Source organism: Gallinula chloropus (assembly GCF_964237585.1).
Source record: "Gallinula chloropus genome assembly, chromosome: 1".
In the NCBI taxonomy this organism is placed as follows: domain Eukaryota; kingdom Metazoa; phylum Chordata; class Aves; order Gruiformes; family Rallidae; genus Gallinula; species Gallinula chloropus.
In genome coordinates, this window is record NC_140085.1 from 139,200,070 (window position 1) to 139,227,991 (window position 27,922).

At 42.7% G+C, this 27,922-nt stretch overlaps 1 protein-coding gene and 1 long non-coding RNA gene across 2 annotated transcripts; both read right to left on the reverse strand.

Annotated features, from left to right (window-relative positions):
- Positions 1-2: 2 nt before the first annotated feature.
- On the reverse strand, positions 3-1,906 carry LOC311191693. The gene is made up of 3 exons (XR_014617296.1): positions 1,851-1,906; positions 1,527-1,657; positions 3-137 (listed from the first exon to the last, which is right to left on the reverse strand). It is a non-coding gene; the product is annotated as an uncharacterized lncRNA (long non-coding RNA).
- Positions 1,907-9,681: 7,775 nt separating this feature from the next.
- On the reverse strand, positions 9,682-21,214 carry GYG2 (glycogenin 2; the record flags this gene model as incomplete). The annotated part of the gene is made up of 8 exons (XM_084263963.1): positions 20,948-21,214; positions 17,804-17,978; positions 16,344-16,506; positions 15,651-15,777; positions 14,539-14,761; positions 13,305-13,445; positions 11,724-11,834; positions 9,682-9,843 (listed from the first exon to the last, which is right to left on the reverse strand). Exons 1-8 carry the CDS (start codon positions 21,130-21,132, stop codon positions 9,682-9,684), a joined length of 1,287 nt encoding a protein of 428 aa, XP_084120089.1. The 5' UTR covers positions 21,133-21,214.
- Between the last annotated feature and the right edge of the window lie 6,708 nt (positions 21,215-27,922).

Consider the following 27,922-nt stretch of genomic DNA (forward strand, 5'->3'; position numbering starts at 1 on the left):
AAAAAGGTAACGGTTTTCACATTCACGTGACTACTGACATTCAGAGATACAGGTCAGATTACACTGGAATCACTGCAAGGGACGTTATTGATGCTTTTCGTTTGACCTCTTCTCTTACCCACTCAAATTCAATAAGCCTGCAGTTTAAAATTAAAGAAAAAAAAATATTAAAATGCTCCAAACATATTCCACCTATATGTAGGTCACCTGTATAATCTGTCCCTCAAATCCATGTTTCTGGATCAAACACCCAAGCAAACAAAATAAAAATTCCTTTCTTGCTGATTTTCAATTCAAGTAAAATATGAACAATAAGAAAGCAAACTGCAGCTGTCCGTACAGGTAATATGCTTGTTAAGGCAACAGGGCTGAGCCCAAGAGGGGATCTCTATTCAGGCCGTACCCTTTTGATGAAAAATTAAAACCGAAACACCCCTGTCCTGTGCTTCAAAGTACAAATCTGCTTTTAATTTGGAAACATACCATAACACATTGGCCTTTAAGAAATAAACTGCTAATTTACAGCAAATTTTGCCTCTGATGTACATTCATTTCTCTATTGTACAAGAATTCTGAGGAGAAAAAGAATGAACTTACAAGTATGTATAAAAATTAGGCGGCTACAGTTACCACCCCAAGTTCAGCAGCCAAGGGTTCTGAAATGCTAAACCACAACAACTCCTTCCATGTTAAGTCATCTCACTTGTGAGAGCATTGAAAAACATCACCCAGCTGCCTTGACAAGATAGGTCCCAAATTTCATGGTCTCCGAGACCAATTCATAAGCTGCATGTCCCACTTCAGTGATAATGCCCCCGATTTCACGAGTGCTATTGTGCCCCAAGAAAAAGTTACTTTGTTTGGTGAGACAGCACTTTGTTTTCAGTAAAAGGTCTTAAAAATAATTCACTGAGCACACTAATCACTTCAGTATACAGGTCATCTTCTCCAAGCCAAACAAGTGTCAGCACTCTGTGCAGTCATGACGGAAAAGGAGGGAATTAAAACATCTAATCCTCTCTGGCTGCCCTCAGGTTAAATAAATTCATCTCTCAATATATAATCCTAACCGTGCTTTTGCAGGGGGTTTTTGTGTCAAATCCGATTTTTAAGTGGAGGTTCCTGCATTTTCTGCTTCAAAAAAAAAAGAAGTAGATTATGTGCTAGAGACTCAGCTTCAAAGTTCTGAACCTTCCTGAACTTGGTGCGTTCACTCCTACCACACTGCTAAAGGTCACAGATTTCAGAAGTAGCAAGGGACTGTGAGAGTGGCACAGGAGGTGCTTCAGGTAACATGTTTCCCTAAAGCTAGCTGCCTTGCAGAGCCACACTGGTGTAGCTCTCCCCCGTACCAAGGTTGCCTGCTTGTCATCTTTTGCCTTTTAGAAACGGGAGGAGATAAGAAATCCCGCGGCAGCTGATAATCCCAGAGTTGCACTCTCAGCTCCTGAGCTGTAACAGCCCATCCCAGCCCTTTCGCCAGCCTCAGGACAAGACTGTGTGTGGGACACGCACACACTACGCACCTTTCACAGTGTTTTCAGGCAGGCTCATGACTTCCACCCCCCACGGGGTATGTCATCGATGCAGTAAGTCGCTGTGTTACTTTGCTCTGAACAGCACAGGTTGTGACCGCGATGCAGCACCGAACACAGGCCTGTGAGAAGGTGACCAGGCATTTCTTAGGGTTGTTTCCTGGGTTTTTTTTTCCTTTCTTCTAAAAGCTCACCAGGCAAATTAGGTGGAAATCATTCCACATAAATCCAAGGGCTAATCTGACAACGAACTGATAGGGCACATCAATGTCAGACTTGACAGAAGTGTCTAAAACTACATTTGTTTAAACCCACCTCGGCACCATGAAGAACTGGTCAGAAGATGTGATGTTCCTCTGTGGCTGACAGGGATGTAAACCGGGGCAGCTGCGAAGCCAGTTTGGCCAGTTCAGAGAGAGGGGAGAAATTTTATTGCTGGGCGGGGAACAAAGCCAAGAGCTGTTTGTTCTCTAGAGTCGAGCCAGTCAGTTCAGTGTAACTGAATTGTCAGCTGAGCGTGAGGATACGCTTTTCCCCCACTCACCTCGCTGCCCCCCCACCCCGTCGCAGAACATGCCCAGTCACAGACGAGGCCACGATTCCAGTGTTGACCAGGGGATGAGAAGGTGTCCAAGCACCCACGCAGTGTGTAAGCACAGGCCCAAGCTCCCCTTGACACACTGGGAAGCCCAATACATCAGCAAAAACCCTGAACTCCTGTCTCCAAGCATAGCACGAACGCTTTTGGCCCAGGTTTAGAGCCAGGCTGAGCTTGAAACCCAAGCAGATTGCACTGGGATTGGCTTATGGCACGTCCATCATGCGAGCCTGCCCTTCACCTCATGGGGAAATAAATAAACAAATACACCCCCCCCCCCCCCCGTATAAAAGTAAACATTTAACATTTGTGCAACACCTTACTCCTCTGAAAGGTAAACTTGCTGAGCTGCCCTATAGGGTCAGACACTAAGGACTCACGTGAATTCAATTTGCTGCCTTCCTGACGTCCAAACACAGATAATTTCTTCTTGGCAGGAGTCTGTGGAAAGCCGGGGGGCTTGTTTGGGCAGGGGTGGGGAGGAAACAGGCCTGGCAGCATAGAGCAACTGGGTTTTGTCAAGGCACTGTTAGACACCCCAACCAAACAAACGGAACTGGGCTCTCCCCATGCAGAGAGGGGGCATAGAGGGCAGGCAGTATGCACAGGGGTAATCTGTAGACAATAAGGAAAACAAAGTAATAGGAAAGTACTTATAAGAATGTAAAACATCACTTAAGAAACCCCAACAAAACACATCAATGAGGGAGAGAGAAAAAACAGTCCACCCTAAGCAGACTATTTTCAGTCCTTGATTCCTTTCATCCTCTAAAGCTAAATGTGTTGTAAAAGATAAAAATTTTGAGGAGAAAGTGGTAAACAGGGAAAGGAAGTAAATTATTTTATATGCTTTCTGCAGATCCTTGCCACGGAGTGGCTGCTGATCTCCTCTTCTGTATGTGCTCCAGCCAGAGCATTCAAGCTCTGCACAAGCCATTGTCCCGATCTCCTGGGCATGTTCACCACAAAGCAGGTGAACCCAACATCCCATTTAATAGTTGTCCTGGTGCACACTTCCTCATAAAATGCATTAAAAGGTAAACAGTTGTTATGAAAACTGTTTGCATTTGAACAATACCGAATGAATGTGGTGGTTTTACCCTGGCTGGAGGCCAGATGCCCACCAAAGTCACTCCACCAGCTGAGCTAGCCAGGCTTCTTGCAGAAGCCACCCCTGCAGTCCACCCCCCTCCTGCACCAGAACTTTGCCATGCAAAACCAGCACAAAGAAATAAATTCTGAAGTCAGTTACCTAGGTTTGCTTGAAAAAACATCCATAATTATCTTTTGCAAAATATATAAATGTAAGAATAAAAGCTAAATTCTATGCTTTCTCCCTTCTTTACTCATGGTCTCTCCCTCCCCAGGAAGGAGCAAGCACCTCATAAAATGGCCTACTGGGAAGGTCTGAGAAAACCAGCACATCTCTGAGCCAGTGTTACCCATAGGAGAACCTGCCTACCCCTGGTTACATACAGACACCGGGAGGGGTAAGCAATTACTTTCTAACAAATGAAGCTTGTTTGTGCTGCAAGAGCCGTGGCTGAACTGTATAAATGTTGGACATGGATGTTGTATGAAGCTGACTGCCAGCTGAATAGTTTCATCGTTATTCAATGACATTTGGAATCACCACATTAGACTGAATCAACAAAGTAATCCTGGAGTCTCACAGCAGTGAGACAATAAGCTTCTAAGAGACCTCACTTCCCTGTCTTTAAATATCAGACACGTTGCTTTGCTCCCTGCTGGGACCCAGGGGAGTGCCAGCACGTGGATGGCAAGATCCCGTTGTTTGAGGATGCAAAATAATTGTGTCACTGATAAACTGAGAAAAGCAATTTGAGCTCAAAGTTTATCCAGCTCAAAACTCCTGGGGACTCTTGACTATATTTGAGAAGCATCTACGTAAATGACCAAAAAGGAGTAGCAAATGTCAGAATGTTTTGCCAGACACACACACACATATATATAGCGTGTGAATAATACTGAAGGATTTTTGTAGGATGCTTTGATTGTAAAGTTACATCTACATAACTCTGTAAAAAACTAATTTTATTTTAAAAATTGTTTCTCTTTGAATTACTGTACTACTGCATTACTAAGACTTTTTTGAAAGTAAGAAAAAAATATTAAAAACCCCACAACCCACATTTACAGGTTCCAAATTACCTGTTCTGCCATTTGCCTGAAAGCTGTAAGTGAAAGGTTTAGAAACACAAAGAATTTAGGTGGTGGGTTTTTTGGTTTGGTTTGGTTTAAAAACAAACAAACAAACAAAGCAAAACCCTCTTCATACTAAACAAAACCTAAAATAGGTTCCCACCCATCGAACGCATCAGTTTCGTTCCAAGTATGTGATTGTTTTTCAAAGCCTTCCCATACTGAGTTCTCTAAAATAAAACTAAACACCTGTTTCTGATATTACACAGCTGGAGGAAAATCACCTCTATTTATCATGGGTCAGAACCCTGTACAGTATTGTAAAAGAAAATAAACTCTTCCAAGGCAGCTGATGTCATGCCAGCGTGAACTGGGGAAAGTATTAAAGTAATCACAAATTGGATGCTGTCTCTTGGAATTTCTTTTTCCCCTCTCCATTTTGTTTAAATTTGAAAGGGTTCTGACAAAAGTCAAAGTAAAATTCAAGGAAACCGCTTGAAACTTTTTTTCCCCCCCTTTATTTGTAATAAATCATCATCAGTCTTCTAAAAATTGGTTTTCATAATGTTTAAAGTAAATTATATATAATATTCATTTTTTGTTTTATCTCAAACTACTCTTGGTGTAATTATGGCATGCAGTTATTAAAAGTTGAATGTCTATACCAGGGTGCAACATATTGTCACCTGTTTTAACTGTTGGCACCAGAGAAACTCTCATCTGTGAGCCAGCCAGTTTAGGATGAACAGAATTTCATCGGAACTGGTTTGCAACCAGTACACTGGAAACAGACTGTTTCACTGACACGCATTACTGTTCTGCCCTGGTCAGGCCCCACCTGGAGTGTTGTGTCCAGTTCTGAGCTCCCTGGTATAAAAAGGACAGGGATCTCCTGGAGAGAGTCCAGTGGAGGGCTACAAAGATGATTAAGGGTCTGGAGCATCTCCCCTATGAGGAAAGGCTGAGTGAGCTGGGACTGTTCAGCCTAGAGAAAAGAAGACAAAGGGGGGACCTTGTTAAAGTTTATAATTATCTTAAGCAGGGGATGCAGGGGGAATCAGCCAGTCCCTTTTCAGTGGTCTGTGGAGACAGGACAAGGGGCAATGGCTGCAAGTTGGAGCACAGGAAGTTCCGCACCAACATGTGGAAGAACTTTTTCACAGTGAGGGTGACAGAGCCCTGGCACAGGCTGCCCAGGGGGGTGGTGGAGTCTCCTTCTCTGGAGATATTCAAGAGCCATCTGGACGCCTATCTGTGCAGTATGAGCTAGGGAGCTGCTTTGGCAGGGGGGTTGGACCTGATGATCTCTGGAGGTCCCTTCCAACCCCTACGATTCTATGATTACCTGATGTGTATTTCTGTGGGCTATTGAAGAATTGACAGCTAATTAATTCTAATTTATAGAGCTGTTTAAAAAAAACCCCAAACCATCAAACAACAAAACACACAAAACCCAAATAAAATGCAAAAATCATGAAGATAATATGGAGGGTGAAGAAAGCAACTAAATGTATACAACATTTTTTCCGTAGCCTGGCCTGAATACCTTTATAGAAAGGTAAAAATATTAGAGACGTGAGTTAAGACAACAGGCTCATCTCGTGCTATTTTTAAAGTCACACGAATCAAACCAGTTTAGATCAGCAGACCGACAGAGTCAGAGCCATTAAGAAATAAGCAGGCATGCTGCAGACTTGCATCTCTTGAACAAGTAGACATTTTCAGGAGCATGCAGACTTCCCAAGCCACCTGCTACTAACCCAGCCTCCCATCCATGGACAGAAAAAAGCAAGGTTAAAAAAGCAAATAAATAAGCATTTTTCCAAATACCAGCCTTACAAAATAACTGACATGAGCTGATGGAACCAGAGGCACAAAGACAACTTCTCTTTTCCCAAGAACAACCCAACTGGAAAGGTTCCCACAAGACACCAGGCAGTAAGTAACGTGATATTTCACAAACAACAATCTCCTTTTCCTGTAAGCTAGAAAAGTGCAGTAACCCACGTGTCTAAAATTTCCAAGAATTTTCCTTGTGGCACACCCACACTATCTCCTGTTTATACATGAAGAGCACCCAATAAAAAGTTGTTGTATGGTGAATAAAATTATCCTCCAAGTCTAGATGTGAATAACTAAGCACATGACAGAAGAAGAATCCACATGCTTTGTTTTAAAAACAAGCCACCCTCTTTAAATACAGTTTGCCACACAGCAATAGGTCAGAGTCTGGCCTTTCAAAATCCTTACAGCCACTTCCCAGGTCATCGGGGTTTAACCAGTACTGACAAAACTCAGCCACACACACACAGACCAGCTGGTAAAAGATTTTACCATGCCATTTTTTCCCTTTTACATTTAATTGAGGCTGTTATTCTACAGTGTCTCCCAAATTGCCAAAGTGAAAATATGCCTCGCTTAGGGAGGAATGGTGCTGCCAAAAAGGCTACATTTTTTAACTTCCTGTACCCTAGAAACACGTGAGCCCCCTCCTCACTCTAATGTGAAGAAATCCTAGGTGAAGCTTGCTTCTTTCCCCAAGTCATGTTCCAACTTAGCAAACCTCACTCCAGTGGTTCATGGCAACATGCTGCCCATCACACCCCCCAGACCTGCTCGTGGCCCCGAGACTTCAGAACGGTGTCTCTAAGAGCAAAGGGTGCTCCCCAAAGCACAGCACATGCACATTCTGGCCTCACTCACAAGATTCTCCCTTCCCAGACCCTGGGGACAGCAATACACTATGACACTAGATTACTTGTAACATTGGTTTGTGTGAAGATGGTACACAAACTCAGGCAGGGTTTTTAACCACAGCTGTACTTTTCCTTCAAACACCTTGTGCTAATTCAAGAGATCCTAAAGCTTATAATTACATATGCCTGTAGAAATAATTATAACTCACACCTTTTAGTTCTGCTCTGCAGGCAGTGCTGATGTTTCAAATGCAATTTAATAAAATTTAAAAACATACTCAAGTAGTCAGTCACAGATAATACTCCCTGGCACAATATAAGTGACCTGTAGCTCTGCAACATCTGATAAGCACGTGACTTCGCATGTCCTTTCCATTTCTATTTTATTTCCATAACATTAACATACTACATTTATTTGCCAAGTGTTGCATAATCCACACAGAGTACCATTTTACATATTAGCACTTTTAGATGTATTTCATGACTACATTCCATTTACTACATTCATATGCTTATTTTAAAACCTTTCAGTTACTGATTTCACATAATTTTCCTCCCATAACCTAATGGGTGTGCCCAGCAAGACCTAGTAGTTACCGTAAGAAGTACAGCTGCACGAAGCATGAGTTCACATTGTCGACTACGGTTTTATAGTGTCTTCAAAACCTGTTTAAATCACATTGGTGATAATTGCTTGTAAAACAGAGGGCTGCCTCAGAAGCCCACAAGTTCACAAAAGAATGGGGACAATCAGAAAATGCGATGCCACGTGGTAAGAGCACATGGCTGCTGCTGCTGCAGCCTCCCCATCGCGCTGCACTGGGCCCTGCACGGCAGGAGGCAGAACGCACCCACCCACATTGAGGTGCGAAGGTTTCCCACCCAGGAGGGGTCAGCTGCCCAGCGTCCCTTTACCATCAGTGGAGAAACTGAGGAGAGTCATCTTCTGGACATGGCTCTCTTCGACTTCAGGGACCCTAAACACCTAACTTGAACTAGAAGCTTGATTTCAGCAGACCCACGGGAAAGATTCCTGCTTTAAGAGTGCTTAGAATAAATGAGAAATAAACTAGGTGAAATCAGAAATGCCCCACAAAAGTAGAAGCAAATCCACTGATGTGAATTTAGAAAGCCATTCTACAATACTCAAAAAATAATTCTTCCTTCTTTAAGGGATCTTCTGACTCTTTCGTTCCTTTCCTAATCTGTGCAAGTTATTCCCCACACACAGCCTCCATCCTTTTTGACAGAGGAAAAAGAATCCTTCCCCCCATCCTGCCTTTTTCTCCAATAGCATCTAGGGGAATCCCTCTGATGCACAATGTTGCACCATTGCTTTTTAAACAGAATTCCCAAAATTATTTATTAGGCATTCTGTACTACAATTGGTGAAATGTTAGGACTGAAACATGTTTCAAATCCCGCATCAACACTGCAGAATTCTTACCCTAATACTGAGTGGCTTTATGAATAATGGGCTATTTATGGGTCAATGAATAATGGGTTTATGAATAATGGGTTATCATTGTAGCACACCCATCTGGCTTCTTTCTTTCGAAGTGTTTCTTTTTCCTTAAGTCAACTAAATACAAAAAAATTCACAAAAAAATTCCCCCATAAATACCCTTAATATAATGGAGTCTCATCAGTAGATTTTTCTGGGTCTACACTCACAGATTTATTAGTCCCCCCCCCACAGCTATTGTGTAAAAGATCTTCAAAGGGCCTGTTACTAAAACAAGTGCCAATTGTGTTTTCAGTTGCACTCAAACTGCCAGCAATTTGGGGCCACCATGCTAAAGGAGAAGAATGCCTTTGTCCAGGGCAGTTTGAAGTACTGTAAACAAATCAATATAAAGCACCAGAAGGTTTACGCCATAGAGTCAGCACTTCTTCCTCTGACTACCAACTCTGACTATGCATCTACCTGGAACAATTTAAAAAAAAAAAAACAAAGACAAAAGACAGTATCCTATAGCAACAATAGAAAAGGTTAGCATAAAGTATCAGTTAATCTTAAGAGTCTTACTCCGCTCTTCATCACACTGGTGATGATGAAGCCGAGCAACTTCCTATAAATAGGGAGAGAGAACATCCTCTAGCCATCTCAAAGTCTGAATCTCCTTTAATCCTAAGTATACTTCAGTGAAAAAGTTTTATCACAGACTCCTTTGAGACCAGAATTTCACCTCCTCTCTTTTTTCCTAATATTGAAGTCTAGACTGGCTGCCCTTGCAAGTGTTAACTCTATTTCAAGAGGAACATTTTCACTTAAATAGTTTTATAGCGTCTTCTAAAAGGTAAAACTACTTTTAAAACAATCTCTATTTGTGAAATCATCTCAACTTCCAACATGTTTCACAGTCACAGCTGTTTCTGCAGAATGCTATGGGGAGGAGCAGGGAAGTGTGATAAACATGAGAGTTCAGACTCAGCAGGTACCATTCATTATACTTCAGAAGGCACAAGGGGAGAACAATGAAGATGAGATGTACGTAACCATAAAGATGAGGCACACGTAACCGTTAAAAACCAAGAGCCTGTATCTGTTAATCTTCCCCAAAACATACAAGGATCCATATCTACCTCTAACTTTGGTGTCAAATAAACTATGAGGATAGCCAAGTACTCAAGGACTACATTTATAAAAGAATCATTGATCATGATGACCATAACAGGACATCCCATCTTAATGTAAAAATGCATCCAATTTCTTTTTGATATGTTCAAAAGCATCTTTCCCCATATAGTCCATGCGCCCTTCCTCCCATTTTCTCCTTTCATCTTCTGGGCTTGGTTCTTCTGGTTTGAAGTGAATAGACAGCTCTGAAAGAGTATCTGCAACCTCATTCTGTGGGAAGAAGCAGAACAGTGGGAAAACAGTCATTTGGTTGTTCTCATTTCAGCGCTGTGAAGTTAAACTTTAAATGTCAGACTTCTGCTTTGTACAAACCCAGTTAAAACAATAAAACAGACAGTATTCAAACATTCATTCTTGTTTTCATAATAGGATCTCATTTTCCTGTGCTTTTACTTCTTTTCATAGTGTCTTTGAACATACCAAACATTTATTTCACTTGTCTTAACTCGGACCTTGGCACACTCAGAAACACCACAACAAGAATATTACACATACAGACTGGTTAGAGCAGACTATCTCTACAACAAAGTGTAACCACGTATCTATCTCTGCAAATTTTGCCTTCAACGGGTTTTCACATGAACTTAAAGTCCTACAATTTAGGTTTATCTGATCCCCTGTGAGATCAGTATTATTTAGCAGATATGAAGCACATTGCTTTGCCCATATAAAACACTTCCAAAGATTGACACTATTCATTATACTGAGAACTAGTTCATTTTGAGTCATGATTCAAAATTGTGAATCCTAGTTCAAGATCAAGCTACCACAGCTGCACAAATGTAAGACATTATTAGGGGTAATTTCAGCCACATGAAAGGAAAACTGTATCCAAGATTGACCAATTCCAGTAAAACTGGAACATCTCAACAATTATAACCAATTAATAAAGATGAAATATAACAAGGACTGATGACAGCAGTAACTGAAAACCTGCTTTCAGTACTATTCCAAGAGGCTCCATAGCAATCAATTCATCTCATGTTATAAACTAAATTGTAATCCAACCAGAATGGCCTTCCAGTGAAACCCTTACACATTCAATATAAGATGCTTCAGAATAGAAATTAGTGAAAAAGAATCAGTGACTTAAACTGCATAAATGCCCTAGAATAACCATTACATCTGCTCCTTTTGGGGTAGATAAGGCACAGGACTGTGTGCAAAACCTGCTCCTGCAGACGAGGTAAGCCATTTCAAACAGCCAACTTGACCCTAAGTGCTTAAGCAATTACATATGTACTTCCACCTGGGTCCCATGCTGTATATGACTTTAAACTCTGAAGAGCATGCTTGCTCCCTATATATCCAAATATGCAACAACATTTGGTATTTATTTTTCAGGCCTTGTAGATGCAGAACTAGAGTCATGTGGATTCCTTTCTTTACTGTTGGCATGCCCTACCCAACAGCTTTGGATCATGGTGCTTTCAGAAATAAAGAATTTTAGCTATGGCCCAAATGCCCCTGGCTGCACAGGAGCTACAGGTCCACCTACAGGGTTTTTTTCACACTCAAAAGTATTTCACTGTAGTGCTTCCTAATCATACCAGAGGCCTTGTTAGGGAAATGGCTGTGTTGTGTTCCTTACAAGACACAAGTACTTGACACCCTGTCACCCCCATCAATGCCAAGTCTGTCACTGCTGTCACACTGCCCACAGAAAAACTCAGTACAAGCTCTCAAAGGAAAGCCTACTCGCTTGGGCTCCATGCCTGAGTCACTGTGCATTTGTTTTCCATGTGGTTGGAAACATCAGCAGGTAAAATAAAAACTGCCACACGAAACAGAGCAACATTCCCAAACAGCTTTGCTTGGGTTAGTATCAGAGAGCTAAAGTTAACACCATGCAGTTATTACCTGGAGGCTAATAGGGGGAAAAATATACATTTGAAAACTAGAAGTTTTAAAACTAGAAAGGAATTATACCCCAGTATGGGAAGCAGTTGCAGAGCTACATAGCCAAAAGATTAAAAAAAATCTATTTGCACATTGCACCATAATTAATTAAGATTTCCCAAAAATTACATGGGCAGCAAAGACATGCATGCACTTATCAACAGATGCACCATGCAGGAAGCTACATGTACCAGTTCTGAGGTTTCCTGAAACGTAGGACGAAATACAAGTTGCTCTGAAGGTCTGTCAGGCTCAGAGAGATGGACGTTAGAACTGCTCTGTTCAGCTTCACGTGCGGGTTGCTAAAATACAGCCACTGAGGTTTTATTAGGAGAATATTTTTTCATAGCTCCCTTATCATGAGAATGCACATAATACAAATCAATTTCAGTCTCAGGGTATGGGAAAGGAATGGATGGAAGGGAAAGGAATTAAAAGACATTATCACCCAGGACAAAATTAATCTCACACAGCTTTAACTACCAAAATGGCATTGAATCTAAGCTCCTACTATAATCCATCTAGGATAGGTACCTCCAGAGGGACATCTCATCTTAAAATAGGTTCAGGAGTGGCTGTCATTCTGCAGTGAGTACAGAAACAGCCAGGAAAGCCAGCTCAGTAGATGCCTACGATTCATGATGCCAAATTTCAATGAGGAAAACCTCATTTTAGAATAATAGCTTGCTCTGTAACTCATGAGCTTTTTATATGCATAGAATGGGAACAGGACAGTGTATTCCAAAACAGAAGTAAAATAGATTGCCCAAAACATACTGCCCCAAATGTTTGCCTTTGCCAGACATCAAAGTATTAATGAGAAGACAGACCCCATTCTGAAGTCTCTTCCACCAAAACCAAAAGAATCCCACAAGACTACTGACGCTAAGGAGCAGAAAGTGGAGTGATGGTGTTCCCATGTAAGAAGAGAATCAGGCTTTTCATTTCTAATACAATCTTCTGATAAACCAATCCTGGTAATCAAAAAACTAAAGCAACGTAAATTTGAGGGACACTACTTTAAGTGATCCTTTTGCCTCAAACAAATACCTTGAAAATGTGTCCCTATTTGGTTTGAGGTTTCCAATAAAGTCAGATGTATGATGCACACAGGATAAGAATAACTTATGTGCAAAAGATGTGTTAAGTTAGAGAGCTGGAAGTCTTGCCATTTTCCTTCACAATTTAACACTGCAGATACATTGTGCTATTATGTTCAATGTAATTCCTGCTAAAATAAGGGGAGTCACTCCAACAGAAATGCTCAACCACCCAAACACAAGAAGAGTGACAAAAGAACCAGGACCCCTACAACGATCATCAGTGGATTCTTTTGAGACACTTCTTGTTGCCCAAATCATTGAAATTTGAGGAACAGTTTTCAAAATCAACATTTCTGGGAAAAAAAAAAAAAGCCCAGCAAACAAAATAAAACTAGGGAGGAGTGGTAGAAAGGATTCTAGTTTTAAATATATTGATTCACAAAAGTACTATTCAATTACTTCAGCAATGTATCTTTATATTGCACTTTATTCAGCTTTCTGTAAGCAATCTCTTAGTAAAATTCAATACAAACTCCAGAGACATCACTTATGAGTGACTGAAAAAATCAAAGAAAATAGATACTCTTTAGACTGTTTCTGATGCTAGCAAGTAAATTCAACAGCTACAGCTAAAATGTACAAGATATAATCTCTCAGATCAGAAACATGATTTAAAAAAAAAAATCTCACTTCAGTATATTATTTTACTTTGCTACACAACATACTTACAGCTTTGAAAGTGAGTTCCTCAGGTGAACATGTTGTGGGATCTATTTCATGTGTCTGCTCTGGAAGCACGGGCGTTTGCAGCGAATTGGCCACCGAAGGAGCAACTTTTTTCAACGTAATTTCAACTCCATTGAAAGTATGCTAACAAAAACAAGAACACCTCACCACTGAAATGCAATTTTTCAGAAAATTAATATCTTATTTGCAACAGTTTCACTTCCTCACAGGGATCTTGGAATTAAAGGAATAAGTTAATAAACTGAAAAATGGTGGCAGTCCCAGATTCTGAGCATATTGTAGCTTTGATTTTTGCCCTTCTAAGTATGCCAGTGTAATCAGGAGGCAATCCAACAAGTATTTCCAGCTTCATGTTGCTGTGGCTGAAATACTTCTTTAAAACACAGTTTCTTAAAACATATGCATGCTCAACTATGAGATCAAAAAGTACCCATTCCTTCCTCTGCTTTACAATTTGTCGTGAGGTTAACAAACCAAATTCCTCCCTGGGGCTTGGATGGTAATTATCCGGCTGATCTTATGGACTTTGCAATTAGGGCAATGATTGTAAGAGTCTTATATTAAAAAAGAAAAAAAAAAGAAGAAAATATTTACATATGCATAGAAGTGATCTAAATTGTACTTCTCATTAGTTTATGCTGCAGGTCTCCAAGAAATCATCCATTTATCAGTAGTTTCTATTAAAGGAAACCATACATTGCAGAAAAACCCAACAAACCAAACCAAAGGGTGTGAAGAGCTTTAAATGCTTGATGACAAGAGTACTGAATATACTATCCTAAATGTTATTAACACTGCCGTAGCAAATCTGATTTATTTGTCATAAAACAAGTTATAATGTAGTTCTGAAAAGGTAAAGTTCACTATAGTTCAAGGGCTAGTTTGATAGTCTATATCAACTGTCTTAAAAAAGTCAACTTGTTTCAATGTTTTCATAGATTATCACCTTCTCTGGTTAATCTGTATCATACTTTGTGTTAAATTTCCAGAATCCATACACATACACTCCCATACAAACCTGGGGGAAAATCTTTGGAAAGCAAATAGTGCTAAAACCCCTTCCTACACTGCCAGTTTAAGCGCTTCTAGAAGCAGTCACTGCTACTACCAATCAGCAGCTGTGTTTTCCCATGTAATTCCTTCCTTTAGCAAACCCATCATTTCCAGAATTTTTGTTACAATTCTGTGACATTCCCACTAACTCCCCATTAGTTACCTTGCATTCCTCAGATTCCGATACTTCCATCTTCTGAAGTTTTTCTAGCAAAGGCAATATACTGGCACTGTATATATTCCACCAGAGGGCAAGGAATGACAGCTGATGAAAAGATCCAGAGGTGGTGCCATCCTGCATAACTCTCTTCGTTTGAAGGTTGTATTTGTAGTTCCAGGGCTTTGTCGCTCCCAAGAAGTGAACAACTTTGGCATCTCTACCAAAACTGTGGTGATTAAACATACAGATCTTTAAGTTTTAAAAAAACCCAAAACATATATTTATTTTTATATATGTACTGCTAAAGAAACATACTTTCTCTCACTGGTTAGGTAATTCCAACATTTTGCATCAGTAACACATTCGATATAAGTAGTTATCTAGTATTTTTCCTATCTTATTTGTTTAAGGTATCTCATTTGGCATTGGGGAATACTAAAGGCTGCATTGCCATTTGCTTCCAGCTGCTGATGCTAGTAGAAAAGTTCATGAAGGAAAATGACAGGCTCCTGCAGTACCACTTCCAGTCCTCCTGCATGCACTTTGAACACTGAATCAACAAACCTGGTTATTACTGATCCCATATTAAAAAAACCCCACAGCTAATAAACACATCAACCTAAGTTCACCTTCTAGTAAGAGTGTTTTGTGCAACTGGAGCAGTGATTCATGACACCCTAAATCCAACTTGCTTTCTGCCAGGAAAGTTTCCTAACTGTGTTGTCTGAATTCATATAATTACTAGCACAAATTTTGTTTCACAGAAGAACCTAAGAAATTGTCTTTAAAAAAAAATTACAAACGCCACAAACCCAACATTCCAAGTGCAGATTTCAGAACCTAATGCTAAAGTGATCTACATCTTTTCAAATGTGAGAAAAGTTTCTCTGAAACAACATATGAGACAGTGTAGCCAGCTCTGGGACTTTCTGTGCGTCCTGATGTGAGAAATTCATATTGCATGTCAGCTTCTACTGCATGATTTTTACATAGCACCATTTCTGACCACTGTACTTTATAGACCACAGAATATGCCATTATTATTCTCTCCTGCAGTAGAATGTTTGTTAACAAAGTACAGAGGTTTTCAGTCAGTACAGAGTATTACTACTTACTGATTGAAAGCAGGAACGTAGGTGTACACAGCATTGCTGCTTAAGTTATAGAGGAAAGGTAAGTGTTTGCCAATATCCGCTGTTGCCCAGTTGCTGAAGAAACTATTCAGCAAGCCTTGATCACCCCCTATAGGATATATAGAACAGTATTACCATAATTACACTTCTACTCCAGTCTACATCAAAATTTCACATCCAAGGATGGGAGCGAAACTGGTGTGTTCATGGGACTGCAACTTGGACTTCACAACATGGCCATGTGAGCAGGTACAAGCAAGTAATACCTGATCCACTCCGGTGCAAGCTCAGGGCAAATGGAGTCCTAGTGTAATATATGAAGAAAGGAGTAGTAAAGGGGTTTGGTCTCCCTCAGAGCAGAAGACTGAAGATCAGCTGTATTTCTCTCTCCTAAACCAGACAGCAAAATTAAAACTTACTGAGTAAGACTCAGACACAGTGTCCCTCCGTTGCACTTTTCTGGGAAGCACAGTCCACAATAAGTCAGTGGGGGTTACGTAGAGCGTAAGAGGCAAAGGTCTGTACCTTAATTTGGGGGCGGGGGTCACAATTACGTAATGGCCAGAGAACTCCTGCCTTCCTCCATTCTGCCAGATAGCAGGGAAGCTATGGAAAACAGCTGACTGAGGAGGTTCCTAATGCCTGGTGCTTCATCCCTTACAGCTTGCCCCTTACCATCAAAGCTGCCGTGTTCAGCAGCGAAGCGCAGCAGCAGGTTGTATGTTTTCAGAGAAGGTCGGAACACAAAGACTCCACTGTTAAAGCAGTCAGGCCAGCCAGAATCGGGGGCGGCTGAAAACTCCTCTCGATCAAACAGCTCATCCACATTGCAAAGCACCTTAGAGACAGTGGGGGGGGGAAATAAAGAAAATAAAAACTGTTCTAGAAAAACCTTTGCTCTAACATGAGGAGCTAAACCAGTACCGGTGGAGTAAATCGCTAGTAGTATATGGCTCGCAGAGCATAAAAGCAATAGCAATGCAAAACGTGTTATGGATCAGAGCCTCCAGTTTTAATATAAGGCAACATTAATTGTTGTCCTTCAGGATTTTGCTGATAAAGGCTCAAACCCTCTGAAATTATTTCACAAGCCTTGAAGACTCTCCAGAAGTCCCTTTAAATATTATAACATACCATAAAACGCACACAATTTCTTTCTTTCTTAGCTCACCTTCCCAGAGTCCACTCTGGGAAGCTCACTTTTCCCAATGAAAGCTGGGAATCCAAATAATTTGAGTCAGCAACAGGCTGACTAAAGGGGAAGGAGAAAATCTGTCTCTTGTTACCAGTTTTCTAATGTAAATTAAAGCTCAGATGTTTGCTTCAGTTTGCTTTGGTTTTAAGCTTCACAAGGAAACAGGCAAAGTCAAGCAGGTCAAGGTTAAGATCCCTTGGAAAGCAAGCTGTGCAGTCACTGAAAGTCTGGACCCCACCCACAACTGAGCCACTGTGAAAAGCAGGGGGTGAAAAAAAAGTTAAGAGAAAGATTAGTTCATTGAATTTAATACAAAAGCAAAAATAAATAAAAATAAATATTTGCCTTCCTCCTTTAATTTTAATGTAAAGCAAGAAATCAGCCTCCCCACCTAAAACCCCTGAGAAAAATAACTTAATTTGGTTTCAAATTCAAACACAATCCTACCAAATTAAAATTCATCCCAGTCTTCCAAAGCAAGCCATGTAAGTGCAGAGGAAAGCTGACATGACTGTCCTTGTCCAAATTATGGCCATTTTTATCTCTACACCTATAGAAGAATTTAGATAAATAAATAAAGTTTTTGGGCTTTTTTTTTTCCCCGTCCACTTTAAAAGTGACCTGCCTTCCTGACAAGTGCAAATTAAAGTCTATGAGAGGAATCTATTTTAAATATCTGTCAGAAGTCCATTTGCATACTCTGTGTTTGTGATGTGTGTTGAGCACGGTCCTGAGGCTACTCTCAAACCAGGATTTATTTCTATGCAGCTGGCAAAACTAAGCACAGCCAAAACATGCCAACTGAAGCTCCTGCAGCCTTCTGACTACCAGCAAATCTGGTCACTTCACAGGGCAGTAGGCTGCCTGACAAGGAAGGATCCCACACTCAGAGTAGCCCTTGAAGACAGACAAACGTTTCCACGGCTCCTGCTCTACTCACCAAAGTGTCTGCATCCATGAACACACATTTGCTATAATGAGTAAGAGTCCAGCAGTGAAGTTTAGTGAAGGTTACACCCAGTTCTGGCCTCTGCATCAGAGCCAAATGGACTGAGTCAGCACTGTCAAGCGCATCCACCTCAATGACTTCATCAAACACGCTGCGGAGGACAGACCTACCAGAGCAAGAGGTGGAGAGAAGGAAGCAATTGAGAGGGGTTCATCAGAGTTCACACCTAGCGTGAAAACAGTGACACAATACTACATTTATTACGACAAGAACAAAGGTTGGGTTGATTTGTTAGAGTGAGAAGTCAGAAGTGAAAAGCCTTTGTAAACAGTCCACTGAAGTGACAGCTATCGATCAGGCCTTCAACCACCACCTCTTCCACTACAGGCCAGCATCTCAAGAGATACAGGTGCTGTAAGGAGGAGAAAACATTCCATACTTTATTTACCTAATCTCCAACAGGAACACCATCAGAAATTAAGAGGATGTGACACACACTGCCAGCGCAGCCACTTGTACCTAGTAAGCCATTTGCCTGAGTAAACACAGCTTCAGAACTGCCACTCTCAAACCAGGCAATATACACCTGCTCACTGTGAGAGCCCACTGCAATATACACCTGCTCACTGTGACAGCCCAAATGAGACTTTGAGGAAGACACCTTATTTTTTTTCAAGTGTATCTTTGATGTGAATTTTACAGGTGATACCGAAATAGGTAACTTTTCCTTCAAGGCACAAGAAAGAAAAGTCTTTTAAATGCAGCGTAGTTATTTACATTACTCTATCAACTACAAACTCCTGGATGTCCTGTGAAGACAAAGAAAAATCCCATGCTGATTATTATCTAGATTTCAGAGTCACCATATTGTGCTTGACTGATCTTCAAGGCTCAGGAGTTCACTGGGAAAGAATGAAGACTAGGAGCAGATTTTTAGAAGCATGGTTCAGTCACACAGGGTTTGTTTTTTTTTTGAAGTGCTATCCTTGATTTTAAAAATGTATTATAAAGTTTTTTCCTCCCCCACTGAATATGGACACAGTATTAACATACTATAAAAAGCCTGTAAACATGGATTTTTGTGCATCCAATCACAGCAAAAATGGGAAAATATATTTCTTATGCCAGATACTTGGGCGGGTGGACCACTGGGTGGACTCACTCTGAGCTGCACTCAGAGAGTTGTGGTCAATGGCTCGATGTCCCAAAGGAGACCAGTGATGACTAGTGTTCCTCTGGGGTTGGAACTGGGACCAGCACTGTCTACAATCTCCAAATGTCCCAGCAATGTGCATTTGCAGCCCAGAAAGCCAACCAGGTCCTGGGCTGCATCAAAACCAGTGTGATCACCAAGTCAAGAGAGGTGATTCTGCCCTTCTACTCTGCTCTGGTGATACCCCACCTGGACTACTGCATCCAGCTCTGAGTTTCACAATACAAGAAAGACCTGGACCTGCTAGAGGGTGTCCAGAGTAGGGCCACAAAGATACTCAGAGGGCTGAAGAACCTCTCCTATGAGACAGGCTGAGACAGTTGGGCTTCTTCAGCCTGGAGAAGAGAAGGCTCCAGAGAGAGCTTAGTGCAGCCTTCGGTTACCTAAATGGGAACTACAGAAAAGCTGGAGAGGGACTGTTTACAAGGGCAGGTAGCGACAGGACAAGGGTTAACAGCCTTAAACTGAAGATGGGGAGATTTAGATTAGACAATAGGAAGAAATTCTTCCCTGTGAGGGTGGCAAGACCCTGGCCCAGGTTGCCCAGAGAAGCTGTGGCTGCCCCTCCCTGGCAGTGTTCAAGGCCAGGCTGAATGGGCTTTGAGCAACCTGGTCTGATGGAGGGTGTCCCTGCCCATGGCAGGGGCTTGAAACTAGATGGTCTTTGAGATCCCTTCCAACCCAAACCGGTCTGTGACTCTATGCATTGCAAATACTTTTACATAGCATAAAGAATTCAGGAGCTTACACACTTCCCAGGCCATAGCAGAACTAAAGAGTTTAAGTAGCTATGGCACACCATGTTCCTTTTTAACAAGCAACACGGTCCTCCAAATACCAGGGCGTGAGTTCAACCGATCTAAAGGGATTTCTGTACACACAATTTTGTAGTACTTCTAGAATCACTACCCAAATTGAAAAGTGATTTTTTAAAATAAAAAAAGAAGAAAAAATAATTTATAATCATGGAATCATGGGAGTTGGAAGGGACCTCGAAAGATCCAGTCCAACCCCCCTGCCAGAACAGGATCACCTAGACTAAATCACACGGGAATGCATCCAGGCAGGTTTTGAATGTCTCCAGAGACGGAGACTCCACAGCCTCTCTGGGCAGCCTGTGCCAGTGCTGTCACCCTCACTGTGAAAAAGTTCCTCATTATATTCACATGGAAATTCCTATGATCCAGCTTGCACCCGCTGACCCTTGTCCTGTCGCTGGCCATCACTGAGATGAGCCCAGCTCCGTCCTCCTGACTCTCACCCTTATGTAAACATTAATAAGGTCACCCCTCAGTCTCCAAGCTGAAGAGGCCCAGCTCTCTCAGCCTTTCCTCATAAGGAAGGTGTTCCACTCCCTTCATCATCTGGGTGGCCCTGCGCTGGACTCTTTCAAGTAGTTCCTTGTCCTTCTTGAACTGAGGGACACAGAACTGGACACAATATTCCAGGAGCAGTCTCACCAGGGCAGAGTAGAGGAGGAGAAGGACCTCTCTTGACCTACTAACCACACCCCTTCTAACACATCCCAGGATGCTATTGGCCTTCTTAGCCACGAGGGCAAAATACATAGCCACGGGTAGCTATGTATCTTCCTCTTTTAGAAAGAGAAACATTTGGGAAAAAAGCAGTAGTGCCTTTATTTTGGCCCGAAAGCAAGACACCAAAACCTTAGTTCCCAAACTTTCAGCTTCTGTTATGGGCTTAAGACAACTTCCAGCTATAAACTCTTCCTCCGCAAGGGAATTCTTACAAGGTTTACAGTCTTATCATGGGTGTTACTTGGGACTCCTCTCAGGAATCACTAGCCAAGGGGGAAACTTCTAGACATAATGCTGTGAAATCCACAGGAAGCCTATTAAAGTCTTTCACGCTTTTGTTTATTCTTTCATAACATCAACCTCCACAGATACACGAGCCCTTACCTCATCCCAGTGGAAACGTCTGGTGTAATCAGTACCACCAGTTTCCGAGACGTCGTGTGGTTCCTCAACGACTGCCCCAGCACCAGGGCGCCTTGGCAGTACACATCATTGGTAGCAAGGGTCACAAAGGCTTGATCCGTTACTGCAGGCAAAGGTTGGGAAGAGTTACTGCACAGCTTTAACATAAGCTCTTCTGGCAGGTTCCGACAATCTTCCTCCTCCAGCTCACCCACAGGCTGCGGCTTACGACAACCTGCAGTTCCTGTGATAAGCTCTTCTCTTCCCCCAACTCCCCCAGCAGACACAACTGAATAGGAAACCCAGTGAACCTGATTGCAGAACGTGTGTTTCTGAATCCTGTTATTTTCTGTCTGCCTGTTTTACATAATAACAGGTAGGAAGTTTCTGGACCAGTCTTAAACAAACAAATTCCCTGGGTCTTATTGCCTAAACATAGTGTCAATCAAAAAGGGCCAATCTGTAAATATTTAGATTTTACATTTAAGTACAATAGTATAATACAACCAATAAGAAAATGTTCCTGTTTATACAGTGCCAAAAGCTAAGGAAGAAAACAGGATGCAAAGTACTAGCCAGATATGTTTTTCTTTCCACAACCTTGCTGAATTAACCCATTAGTCACTGTTCTTTGCTCTGTCCTCTTTGTGAACAAAGGAGTAACTGCTGCTGGCTAAACAAAACCAAAGAAACTGATACTGAGACAGGTACACCTCCCAGAAGCCAAGGCTCCCTACCTTAAGTAACTCCATGAAAATTACTCTTCATCATCAAGAAACCCATGGGGAAAAGAATTACAGTAAAAAAGAAAGCAAACTACAATACTGCACAAAAGCAGACACAGCATGTTTTGTAGAGATACCAGGCCTGTGGCAGTGTCACCAGGGGCTGCTTCTTCACCCCTGCTCCCTAACTGAACCACCGTTATCAGGGTTCTCCTGGGGAGAACCAGAACCCATGATTCAGCAAGGTGAACAGCATCCTCAAAGCAGAAGGAAGACCTCAGCATTTTAGGCTGCAAAATTCACCAGAACAAGATGAGCAGGTCACACTGATGAGGGGGAATTCCACAGAGCTCTAGAGAGCTTCAGTAAATGCTTGTGTTGGACTAACTTGTTTAAAATCACCCTCCTCTTAAGAGACAAGCAATTATGTTAAATAAATTAAAACCACCAAACAATAACACCACTACAAACCACCCTGTCATACAGTTTCTAGGCTCTGTGAGAGACACTAGGAAAACATCTCACAGGACTCGTTGCAGAGAACTCAACAGATGATCTCATGGCAGCCTCAGCCAGAGGCGGCAAACTGAAGGAGCTCAAAGCTCTCACCTAACATCAAGGCATGCATCAATGAAACAGGGTTGGTGCCCATGACAAGCTCTCATCTTTCGTGTCCTCCAAATCCAGAGGAAACCACAGACCCACTTGCGTGCTGTTTTCTTCCCCCCTTACATTGGCTGGCACTGCAACAGGTCCCTGCACCCCAGGAGAACCCCATTACACTTGGCCAAAAAAAAATTCAACCAAACAAACACAAATTTAAAAATTCCGTCAAACTTAAAGTAGTTGGCTTGATGCCTCAGCTAAGCAAACTCCAATAACATTTTTAATCAATTTCCTACAGAAGCAAATGAAAAAAAAGGAGCTTTCAGATTTTTCACTATCATAACAGCTCAGACAAGTTATGGGTGTTCCAGAAAACAGAGAATAAGGAGCTGCTTACATGGAGTGGCTTAAGAGGACAGTTGTGCAAGTGAAGTGCTCCTGCTGCAATTTTCCAAAAGGTTAAATGAATAAATATAAGCATACATAAAAAACCACCCCAAAATAAAACAAAAAAACCACTGAAGGCTACTTGAGCAATAAAATTATTCTCAACAGACACAAAGAGTCAGAGAAGAAAAGCACTTTTGTGTTAGGCAACAGGCATCTTCAGCCAAATAAAGGTAATAAAACAACTACTAAGGGGAGTGTGGGGGGTAGGTTAATAAAAAACATAAGCTGTGAAATGAGTGGGTGCTTAAATCTAAAAATACTGTTCTAAATAACAACCACAAAACTGAACACATAAGGCTTGTTACTGCTTCAGCAAATTCTTTTAGCTACAGAGGCTGAATTTTTACCCAAGTAATACCTCTAAAAATACACAAGCTACTCATCAAATAGCTCAGCTGGCATGGCCACTCACCACATCCTACAGAAGCTTTTGTGCACTGCACCTCTCGGGCTAGAGTTGTGGTCAGAATCACAGGGAAGCAAACTGCCCAACAAAGACAGTTTCTAAGAAACTCTTGCTAAAGACCTTACATGGGATAAACCCAAACAATTTCCTCTTTTGAGAATTACACATGGGATACATATTGATTCACTCCTTCAAGTGAATCATTACATAGATAATGAAATAGATAATCAAACTCTTGGCTGAAGCCATACAACACTAAAATATTTCCGGTGCAAAGAGAGAAGCCTGCCCTAACTATTTTGAAACCATACAGGGGCATCACTAAACCATTAAGGAACCATAGGGATGTCAGTATCAAAAGAGATCATTACTTGTTCTTTCATCTAACCCCTGTTTTCCAGGAAGAAGTGTTACTCGACTTGCCTCATTTATAAAGTTCTTTGGAACTCAGTCCCTGTAAGGACATGTTTTATTGTTACAACTCAGAACTATGGATTGGATTTTCAATTAAACTTGTGAAAGTAAAGCCTTTACCTGAAAATTCCCATTTAACTGAAACCAAGGACAATGCTGCATTAAATCTGTGTATGCAGAGTTTGTCTCACTGACTTTAAGCTGCAATAGAAGATTTGATCTTTTAAGTTTGAAGGCCAGGGGAGTAGGAATTTAAAATTCATTTAAACTGTTGGGTTGTTTTGGTTTGGTTTCAGGTTTTTTTAAGTGCCAAGTGCAGCTTTATGCATAACTCTCAATTCTTAGTGCTGAATGACAATAGGATTTTTCATGGGAAACACCTAGGGTGAACACTATTAAGTTTTCAAGCAAATTGTTTTCAAGCTGTGGAACCCTATGGCTAACACCATCGACTCTCGGTGAATTATGAGGAGCACAAGTGTATGATTGGAATCCCATTAAAACCATGTTGTAGGAATTTATAAATATGCTCATTTCTCTCGTCTGAATTACCACACAGCACATGACGATGCAAATTTAGGAATCATTATCTACAGCAATGGCTCCTCAGCCATACCTAGCAATAGTTTCTCAGAAGAAAACAAGGATTTTCAAGCTAATAATTTTGGTGAGTTATTTTAGAGCCTGTTCTGCAGCTACAGATAGCAACACAGCCAAGACACCAAAATTAATGCCAATCACTACAGTCAGGGTGATTTTACATGAAATTTGCTACAGGCTTTTAGCCAAGGTCACCAACTTCTTGTGCTACTCACTCTGAGCTGTAGACAACATTGCCAGAGGCAAGATCCTTCCACAGACCTGAAAACCAGCTGTAGGGCAGCTGAAAGCCTTCCTTGGAATCTGCACCAGCAAGAAGGCTGGGCAGCACTCACTTTGATGTTCAAATAAAAGACACTGAACAAACACCAGGTACCCACTGAGAATCAGGAGTGACTCACAATAGCAAGCACTGAATGAACCCCATGACAGCTTCAAGACTAGTTTAAGTAGGATGGGTTTTGGGTTGTTTTTTTGTTTCATAATCCACTAGACATAGCTTTCAAACATGTTTTGGTCTTCTGATAGACAGGCAAAAGCTGAACATGCTCTAGCTGTGGCTCTGTCGCAGTTTTGCATATCTGGGTGCTGAGAGAGAGACCGGGGGTTGCAGAAATGCTCTGCCAGGCCCCAAAAATGTAAACATCAGGCACTTCAAGGCCAAAGTCGCTCTGACCAGGGCTGAGACAATCAGAGATGGATTCATAGCACCTCTGAGAATCGCATATAGGAGAAAACAACCTGGAAGCAGCTGCATTTTGCCATATAATGAGCTGTGCAGACACCAAGGCCGGAACAGGGCGGGGGAGGAGGTGGCCCAGGTGCCAGAGAGAAAGATGCCCCTGCAGCCCGTGGAGAAACCCATGGAAAAGGCCAAGACCCCACCTGCAGCCCGTGGAGGGGCTCCACGCTGGATGGAGCAGGTGGAGGCATAGGGAAGATGCAGTGACCCTATGTTGGAACTTGCAGCCATGAGAAGAATCAGAGACACAGATAGAGGGGAGGTTAGAGGTGTTTTAAGATCTGAAAGAGAAAAACAGCTCATGAAGAAGTAACCGAGAACCCCATTTTTTCTCAGTCCCTGCTCCCCTGTACTGCGACTGGGGGGGAAGAAGGGAGCAAGATCATGGCTAAAGGGAAGTCTGCTTAGAATGGAGGGGTGGGGGGAAGGTGCTGCAGAGAACCCCATCTTCCCCAGTCCCTGCCCCCTCTGTACTGTGAGCAGGGGGAAGGGAGCAAAATTCTGACTGAAGTCTGCTAAGAAGGGAGTGGTGGGGCGAAAGTGTTTTAAGATCTGGTTGTATTTGTTTTAAGATCTGGTCATGCTTCTGACTTTTTTTTCCACTGTTCTTTGTAGTGTAGTGTAATAAATTAGATAGTTTTCCTTCTTCACTTTGTGTTGAGTCTGTTTTGCCCATGTCATTGCTGACTGAATGATCTCTCCCTGTCCTTATTTTGACTCCTGGGCCTCTTAATATATATTTTCTCCCCTGTCCAACTAAGAAGAGGAGTAATAGACTGACTTTGGTGGGCATCTGACCTCCAGCCAGGACTAAACCACCACAGGCTCCTAGAGTAACAACTCAGATTTGCAAAATTGCTCCTTCCAGAATAGCAAAATGAGACCAGAGACTCACAACCTTTCTACAACAATCCTGAGTGGCAGTGACATAACACAGCCCCAACTCCTAATACCAGTTTTGTTACCCCCCCTCCCACACATAGAACCCTATGCATCCACACCCCCCCCAGAAGCATGTGTCAGTGAAGATGTGAGAAAGCCTGTAGCTTCCCTTATCTTTGCAGTAGTGCAACGCATCTCTGATCTAGTACAACCCTATCAGAAGCACTTGGAACAGAAAGCGCTGCTCCAGCAGACACACAGCACCTTAAAGGCCACCAAAAGCTGTCTTGTTTTAAGTTGGTAAAATGATGTCAAACAATAACCTATGTCAGAGCACCATCAGAAATTATCATGCAAGTTTTCAGGGAAGAGGCACTTCTTGCCATAGTAAAAAAATGGCAGCTGGCAATTTTAATCCCCATTCTTCCACGGTCTGGGTCAAACAGCAGAAACATTTACAGTCCTGATGAAGGTGACACAACCAACACTATTACACAGACCTTTTTATAACAGAATATAAATTGACATTTGATAGCATGCAATATTTTTCTTGGCCTAACAAAGTTCCGCCTGATCCAAAACCAGACTGACTCTTACCCTTCATTAAAAACAATACTAAATTTTAGTAGACAGGATTACAACTGTTAGTTTGGAAGGCTAGAGAAAGCTGACTTGTTTCTCATTTTGTGTAGCTTTTACTATGTATCTTTCAGCTATGAACAGTTACATTCTCTTTCAAGACCCTGCAATTTTGTTATTCAACAGAGAGTAAGTGGTCTTTATGAAAAATAAAATGCAACAATACTTTAATATGCAAATAAGCATAATGCTTAGCACACAAAATTAGTCCCAATATAGTAACATATCAGTTTGGAAAAAAAAATTAGAAATAATTTTACTTAGGCAATCCAAAATCAGAACAGAGAACTCTACACATTAAGTTAGATTATTACGGTCTTTCCACCCTCCTTTCAAGAAAAACAAACAAACAAAAACCAAACCACAATCCTGTAATCCTTTAATCTGCAGACTCCCTTTCTGCACCTTCCCCCAGCACTGAGGTGCCACGGACATTAATTTAGACTTGGGATCCACTGGGCCAAATGCCTGAGGAGGTACACCTGAGACACCCCACGCATGGTTCGAGAGACTCAGCTCCAGGGGACTGGGGGGGCATGGGGGGCCTCCCAGTTTTTCCTGGGTTTTGAGACCACGTTCAAGGAACGGCACCAGCACCCAATCCGTACGGTTAGCCCTACAGCAGTCTCTGGTGGCTTTAAGGATAGCTGAAGGCAACCGGTGCTGCTGCTGCTGAGTAAGAGGGGACGGGGTAAAGGTTTCTGTGCACCTGCCTCAGCCTGAGGAGCCCGCCAGCCTGTCAGCCCGCGGAGCCGCCAGGACGGCGCGCAGAGGCCTGGGCAGGCCGACCTGCCCCTACAAGCAGAACACACGGGTGAGTTCAGCTCTTCCACCCACCCCAACCCCCGCCAAGGCATACGGATTAAATCCTAATCTGAGACCGCTAATTACCGCGCAGCGCGCCGCTGGGGCAGCGGCGACCCCTCGCCCGCACCGCCAGGCGGGGTGACGGCCCCGGGGGGACCCGGCCTGCGCCGCCGCTGCGGTGCAGACCCGCCGTGCCCGAGAGGCAGCTGGGCACGAACCAAGCGCGACGGCAGCCCCTCAGGCTGAGCCCGCCGGACGGGGCCGCGGTACTCACCGGACATCCTGCGGGCAGGCGGGGGCCGGCCGGGCAGTGGCACGGCCCAGGCCCAGGGCGCCCACCTCCGCCGCCGCCGCCTCACCTGCTCGCGGCGGGCCCGGTAAATCGCGGAATGGGATTAGCCTCTTTCCTGCTGAAGACAGTGGTAGGTGAATTACACCCGCAGGCACTCCTGCGCGGCAGAGCCACAGCATTAGCGGCACAGACCATTGGGGAAGGTTGGCGCGACCCACCCCGCCTCCCCCTTCCCCCGCTCCCGGCTCTACTGCAAGGGGACCAGCCTCCCCTCGCCCCCTACCCCGCCGTGAGCGCCCCCCCTCCGCAGCGCCCTGCCCTCAAGGCAGGGCAGAGCCCCGAGAGCCGCCGCCTAACAGGGGCCCCGCACCTGCCCGCCGCTACCGGCCCGCCC